The sequence below is a fragment of the Triticum dicoccoides genome, chromosome 6B (genome assembly GCF_002162155.2).
Source record: "Triticum dicoccoides isolate Atlit2015 ecotype Zavitan chromosome 6B, WEW_v2.0, whole genome shotgun sequence".
NCBI classification, from domain to species: Eukaryota; Viridiplantae; Streptophyta; class Magnoliopsida; order Poales; family Poaceae; genus Triticum; species Triticum dicoccoides.
Genome location: NC_041391.1, coordinates 482,185,991 through 482,192,686, shown reverse-complemented (window position 1 = coordinate 482,192,686; position 6,696 = coordinate 482,185,991). Strand labels below are relative to the sequence as shown.

At 47.2% G+C, this 6,696-nt stretch overlaps 1 protein-coding gene across 1 annotated transcript; it reads left to right on the top strand.

Annotated features, from left to right (window-relative positions):
* Window positions 1-413: 413 nt before the first annotated feature.
* Window positions 414-3,460, top strand: LOC119322934 (protein ORANGE, chloroplastic-like). Its single transcript, XM_037596477.1, has 8 exons — window positions 414-848; window positions 1,128-1,242; window positions 1,689-1,805; window positions 1,935-2,021; window positions 2,128-2,204; window positions 2,314-2,441; window positions 2,766-2,902; window positions 3,070-3,460. Exons 1-8 carry the CDS (start codon window positions 613-615, stop codon window positions 3,145-3,147), a joined length of 975 nt encoding a protein of 324 aa, XP_037452374.1. The 5' UTR covers window positions 414-612; the 3' UTR covers window positions 3,148-3,460.
* The last annotated feature ends 3,236 nt before the right edge of the window (window positions 3,461-6,696 follow it).

The window sequence follows — 6,696 nt, the reverse complement described above, 5'->3', positions numbered from 1 at the left end:
CAATTGTTCTCGACTTCTGGCTTAACCGACCGCCAATACGAAATCAACGTGTTGGAGCATGAAAATTATATGACATATTGGATAATTTAAATTTTTAATTCGTAGCAACGCACACGTATTATACTGGATGACGGACAAAGAAGAAGAGTGAATATATTTTTCGGTAAAAAAGAATCGACTACGTCGCTTAAAATAATAGCATCCGATGTAAATTATATTACACATAATTGATGTTTTTTCGTTGCAACTCATGGGTATTTGCGCTTTCGCATGGTGCACAACCATCATAAATCCACTAATCACGGATATTTGTGGATCACCTTCGTTTCCATCTACCACCGTCATTCTCTTCCTACAGAAAAAGAAAATGAAATTGAGTAGAAAATTTGAGCTCCACTACTTGCTGCCGCGACGCTCTCCCCTCTTCCCCACTCCGTCGATCAGAACTCAGAGTCACCACTTGCTTTTCTTCCTCGCTCCAAATCCCCAATTTTCTTCGATATATCTAACGTATCCGTCCATCGATCTCACCTCCGATCCGTCGCCATCAACCTATTCATCCACGGATAAGCACCTCCGATTTTGAAGCTCCAACGGGGAGCGTCGGCGGCGATGCTTTGCTCCGGCCGCATGCTAGCGTGCAGCGGCCTGAGCCCCGGGAGGCTCCGGCCGCCGCGCGCCTACGCTGACCGGCTGCGTCCCCCGCTCTCCGCCCGCAGGTGGCGGGTCGCCGCCTCCGCCGCGGCTCCCGGCGGCTCCCCCGACCTGCCGTCGTCGTCATCGACGCCCCCGCCGTTTGGCGCCGGGGACGAACAGGCCGCGGCCGCTGCGGCCTCCTCCTCCTCAGGGTACTGATTATTTGATCTATTTTGTGAGCAGTTGTTAGCTTTGGGTGCTGGTTTGTGTCCGTGAATCGTGATGCGTCGCTACGATTATGCCAATCAGATTCAGGAGTAAAAAAATTAGTAGCTATATATAGGAACATGCTTGGGCAGCATATAGCCTTATCTGCCAATCTAGCATTTAGGATAACCATGATTCTGTTCTTGAACTTATGGGGACTGGAGATTTAGGTACAGTAATGACTGAGGCAACTCAAGTTGAGCATTGCTTGTTCTGACTTGCAGGTTTTGCATCATTGAAGGGCCTGAGACAGTTCAAGATTTTGATAAGCTAGATTTGCAGGAGATTCTTGATAATATCAGGAGCCGCCGGAACAAGATATTCTTGCATATGGAGGAGGTGTGTTGGTTTTGTGTTATTTTTGTCAATCAATATTTACTGCTTGCTTGTGAGCTTGCGTATACAATTTGCTTGTCAGAAAGTTGAGGTACTGGAGGACAGGATATAGTTTTAGGACTTGTAAATTGGTAACGATGTTAGCTAAAATGGCAATCCCAATGCTAGTACTTGATTTTTTAATTCAATAATGAGCTAGAACTTGTGAGGCCGAACTACGTTATCCAAGGATGGTGCAAACCGTGCAGGTACAACAAACTTGGAACTAGTTTGGAACATCCATGGATCCTTTAGGATTAGTTTTTGCCCTTCTAGTGTATCTTCTTTCTGTTTATGATTCAGCTTGGCTTCTTTCAATTATGCCTTCGAGTGAGTTCTGCTTTGCAATAATGTCAAAGCCACTATCATATACATTCGGGCATCATATTTTCCTCTCTTTTTTCACACAGATTCGCAGATTGAGAATACAACAAAGAATAAAAAATGCTGAACTTGGAATCTCAAATGAAGAGCCTGAAGGAGAACTCCCAGATTTTCCATCATTCATACCCTTTTTGCCTCCCCTGGTTAGTAGGCCCTTACCAGACCCAAAGCTATTATGCAACAGCATTTTAATACTTTACACGCCATGACATAATAACGTATTGAATTTGAATCTCGAAAGCAGTTAGTTACCATTACTTTCTTGTAAACAGAGTGCAGCTAATCTGAAGGTCTACTATGCTACATGTTTCTCTCTCATTGCTGCAATAATGGTCTTTGGTGGATTTCTTGCACCAATTGTAAGTTACATTCTCGATTTTGGATTGGCAATTGTTGCTACTCTAACTGATCTCATCATGAAACAACGTGGTGGATGTGTAACAACTTGATGTGCTCTCCCTGCAGCTGGAACTTAAACTTGGTATAGGAGGCACATCTTATGCAGATTTCATCCGAAATGTTCATCTGCCTATGCAACTGAGGTGCCATCACAGTTGCATGATCTAGTCTAATTTATGAAGCATCTTTTATCTATGGAATTTGAATGATTATTTACTGCCCTTTCATCCATTTGTCTACCTGATATTGTAGCCAGGTAGATCCTATTGTGGCATCCTTCTCAGGTGGAGCAGTCGGAGTTATCTCCGCCCTAATGGTTGTTGAGATAAACAATGTCAAGCAACAGGAGCATAAACGGTGCAAATATTGTTTAGGAACTGGTACCCCCTCCCCCTCTCAGAGAACTCTTATCATATATGCACAGAACAGGGAAGATTCCACATAATACTTAATGTTGACGGTGATAATTTAGTGCAAAATTATATTACACCGTCTAAACCCAGTTTCAAATCCGAGACGGGTAAACTTACTTCATTGCCTGCTTAGTCTAAGATCAAACAGGGAACAAATCTCAGATGGATTGATAGAGATAGTAGCTATAATTGCATATACATGATAGCTTATTGTGCATCCCTTATACTTGGGTGGCTATTTGATAGCTTTAAGTTTAAACTCACTGAGGAGATTCCATGATGTTGCTGTAGGGTATCTGGCTTGTGCCCGCTGTTCAAGCACGGGAGCTGTTGTGCTTACTGAGCCTGTTTCAACATTCAGTGATGGTGATCAACCTTTATCAGCACCAAAAACCGAGAGATGTCCAAACTGCTCTGGTGCTGGAAAGGTAAAGCAGTCCTTTGCATGCTGAACTGAACACACCACCCTGTTTCTGAATCAACACACACAAAATTCTAATTAATATTGGCTCGTATGAGTATGTTACATTCTAGCCTGCATGCTATCTGGTTTTGAGACTCAAACGAAACATGACATGTAACGATATGTTTGCAGGTGATGTGCCCCACATGCCTCTGTACAGGGATGGCAATGGCAAGTGAGCATGATCCTCGAATCGACCCCTTTGATTAAAAGCATACATCAGTTCAGGAATTCTTGTATCGCTATGTAAGTTGTTGTTTGTAGATAATAGTATGGACCGGCTTGTCAGGGATTCAAGGCCTATAATCATGAATAGGAACTATTTGTATACTAGTGAATCTGAGTAGACTACTACAGGAATCTGTAACATTATACCATACCCGTCGTGTACTCGTGTGTACTGATCAGTCGCTTGAACTGAACGATGCAGGAGTGTATGTTTGCCAAAGCAAATAAATCGTGTCACGTTTGTACCAAACAATTTAATCTCATTAATGAATGTTATGTGCCTTTTGAGTCCTAATGTGTGTTGTAAACGAAATTTCAATGGCACCGGTGTAAGGCACCATTCTTTGAAGACTACTGTGAAATGTCTAACTTCTACATAGAAACATATGACTATTTGTGTGATGTGTAATACTTCCTCGTTCACATGCTAATTGCCCGAGCTAATATGTCAATAAGTTGGAGTTCATAAATCACATTGAAAAATAAGATATACTTATTTCGTCCTAAAATAAGTGTTGCTGATTAATACAAAGTTACTATTCCCTCCGTCCCACAATATAAGACGTTTACGCCTTATATTATGGGACAGAGGCAGTACAACTTTGGGACGGAAGTAATATGTTTGATTTTTTTAAACATTATACAGATGCAAATGCTTATATACACGCGCATATACTCACCCATATGAACGCATACATGCATACCCTACCTCTATAAGCACCTCCAGTCCTGAAATAAATTTAAAAATAAATGCGAGCACCAGAAGAATTTTTGTCCAAAAAGACCACCTACCAAACAAAATTGCTAGAAAAGACCCCCTTCGAGACAAATTGGCAAAAAAGACCCCCTCATCCGTGGCGGCAGGCGCGCCAGGCAACGCGTGGCATATGCCGCCACGGGGCGAGGCGGCAGCGCCTGCCGCCACGGCGCCAGGCGGCAAGCTGCAAGTAACGGGCATCGACGAGCCGCGACGGAACGGGCTGGCATAGTGGGCCCTGCCGCCTCACTGGCTGGCGGCAGCACTGTACGTGGTGGGCCTTGCCGCCTCGCGCCCAGGCGGCAGGCTGTGCACTGCTGCGCGCCAGCCGGCCTCGCGTATGGCACGACAAGCATAGTGCACGGAGCTATTGAACCTTGACCCGCTCGAGCAAGCTAGTCAAGACTCAGATAAGCCAGCTTTCACACAAAATTCATGCACGGAGCTATTAATCTTGACCCGAGCAAGCTAGTCAAATGCTGACCAACCTTTTTTTTTCTTTAGCATGGGATCAATTAATAATGCCCAGGGACGTACATGCCGCCCGCCGCCTGGACGATTCTGGTGCAGTGCACAGCCTGCCGCCTTTGCGCGAGGCGGCCAGGCCCACCACGTATAGTGCTGCCGCCAGCCAGTGAGGCGGCTGGGCCCACCACGCCAGCCCGTTCCGTCGCGGCTCGTCGATTCCTGTTATTTGCAGCCTGCCGCCTGGCGCCGTGGGGCAGGGGCTGCCGCCTCGCCCCGTGGCGGCATGTGCCATGTGTCGCTTGGCACGCCTGCCGCCACGGTCGAGGGGGTCCTTTTTGCCAATTTGTCTCAGAATGGGTCTTTTCTAGCAATTTTGTTCGACAGGTAGTCTTTTTCGACAAAAAATCAGCACCAGGATTTAAACCCTGGTGGGCTGGGGATACCACAGTCCCTCTAACCACCCAACCACAGGTTGGTTCGCTAAAATAATATGTTTGGTTTGCAACATGCTAACTGCATTAGTCAGAGTACCAAAAATATGAAGTTTTGAACTTTCTTATCCAGCAGCTAAAGGAATAGCTGGGACCTAGGCAGCCCAGACCATGGCCCAGGGCGTGGAAAAAGTACTAGCCCATGGGTGTGAGATTTGGCCCGCGGCGCAGCCTAGACAGCCAGCCCAAGAACAAAGCTGATTGGAGAGGAGCTTGCAACGAACTAGGGGACTGACTTTCAGGGCAATTCCAACCGGTCGACCCAAACAGATACACGATGTGTTCGTTTTTATCTATTTCGGTCGGCCAAGCGGACACCAGGGTCATCTTGTCTGATGGCCCGTAGGTGCGTCCAAAACGATGGATGCGCATTTCAGATTTACACAATATTTTAAAATTAAAAGTATTTCACTTTGTCACCAAAAGTCCCGGCTTACATTAATTAAACTAAAAGGTCATAATAAAACCTTACATCTAGTTGTGGTGGTGGTCGTCGTTCGTCCCTGTCGTCCTCACTGGTGAGGTCAACAAAGGCCAGATGATCTCATGGAAACAACCATGGAACTACCGCCGATTGTGGCGCTGGCGCGTGCACTGGTGCAGCGGGGCGCCTCTTCCTGCTGCTGAGTGACCACATGTTCGCACCCACCCACACGGCCGGGCCCGACACCCACTTCGGCGTGCAGGGCACCATGGTCGTCAACGACCGCGATTGCCCCACCAATGATGCCCACCCATCATGGCCCTCCAACTGCCGCTGCTCGGGCACGGCGACATCGCCTGCGGTCGATGCAGCCAGTTGCTTCGCCATGCCGTCTCATTCTATGAGCTCGTCGAGCTTGGACTCCTCGAGGGACTTCTTGTACGCCGCCGGCCTCCTCGACTGGTGACAGGGGTGGCGGGGGACTCGGAGCATGCGCACGCGAGGGGCTGGGAGCACGCACATGAGGGTGAGTGGGAGCATGCGCATAAGCGGCAAAGTGTGACCGGTGCTGCATGTCGTGCTCGTCGCAGAATCAAGTGTCCCAGAACGGCGAGTTAACGGCGAGCGTCGCGTCATGGTGGAGGTCCTCATGGAGCTGAGCTCAAAAATGGTGTATCTCAGCATAGTGCGTGCGGCCGGAGGCCGTAACGACAAGCACTGGGCCCTCTCTGGTTAAGGTGCCAGTCGTTCGGCAAGTGGGCGTCAGGCCACGACACCGGGATGGCCTCCTGCCAATATGAAAGCACAAGTGCTCCCTGGGTGATTTTGGTAATTAATGTCAACATATCTCTTGTTGGACTAATACTTCTACCTAGTATATTTCAGATGAGTTCAACATTGGAGTGGCAGGACAAGAGGATGTGGAACCCCTTCCAGATGCTAAGGACAAACATTGGCAAAAGCTTTAGACTCTACATTTTCATTTTAGTGATACAAGATCACATTGAGTCCATAGGAAAGCCAATACTATTAAAAGAGGATGAGGTGTTGCTTAATGGCTTGCTTGCTCAAAGTGCTTAGTGATATGCTCCAAAGCTCCCAACCACTTTCTCATTTCCACATATGTCCTAAACCTAAAGTCAAATTCGACCCCATCGATTTGATCTATCCGGCGCCACCGAGTTCACTTGACATAGTCATATCCACAAACCCTAATCAGTTCGGTCTTACCGATAGGGATTTCGGTCTCACCGAGATGGGAATGCAAACTTTCTGTTTCCCTTCGTAACGTTTCGGTCTAACCGAAGTGAGCGATCGGTCCCACCGAGTTGGCATTGCAAACTCCCTGTTCCCTTTTCGTAACGTTTCAGTCTAATCGAGATGAGCGATCG

What these genes read in the sequence shown, in the direction of transcription:
- LOC119322934 (XM_037596477.1), top strand. Translation starts at nt 613, where the DNA reads ATGCTTTGCTCCGGCCGCATGCTAGCGTGCAGCGGCCTGAGCCCCGGG. An exon ending in TACCCTTTTTGCCTCCCCTG is followed by an intron (nt 1,806 to 1,934) that starts GTTAGTAGGCCC and finishes TCTTGTAAACAG; the next exon opens with AGTGCAGCTAATCTGAAGGT. An exon ending in CAAATATTGTTTAGGAACTG is followed by an intron (nt 2,442 to 2,765) that starts GTACCCCCTCCC and finishes ATGTTGCTGTAG; the next exon opens with GGTATCTGGCTTGTGCCCGC.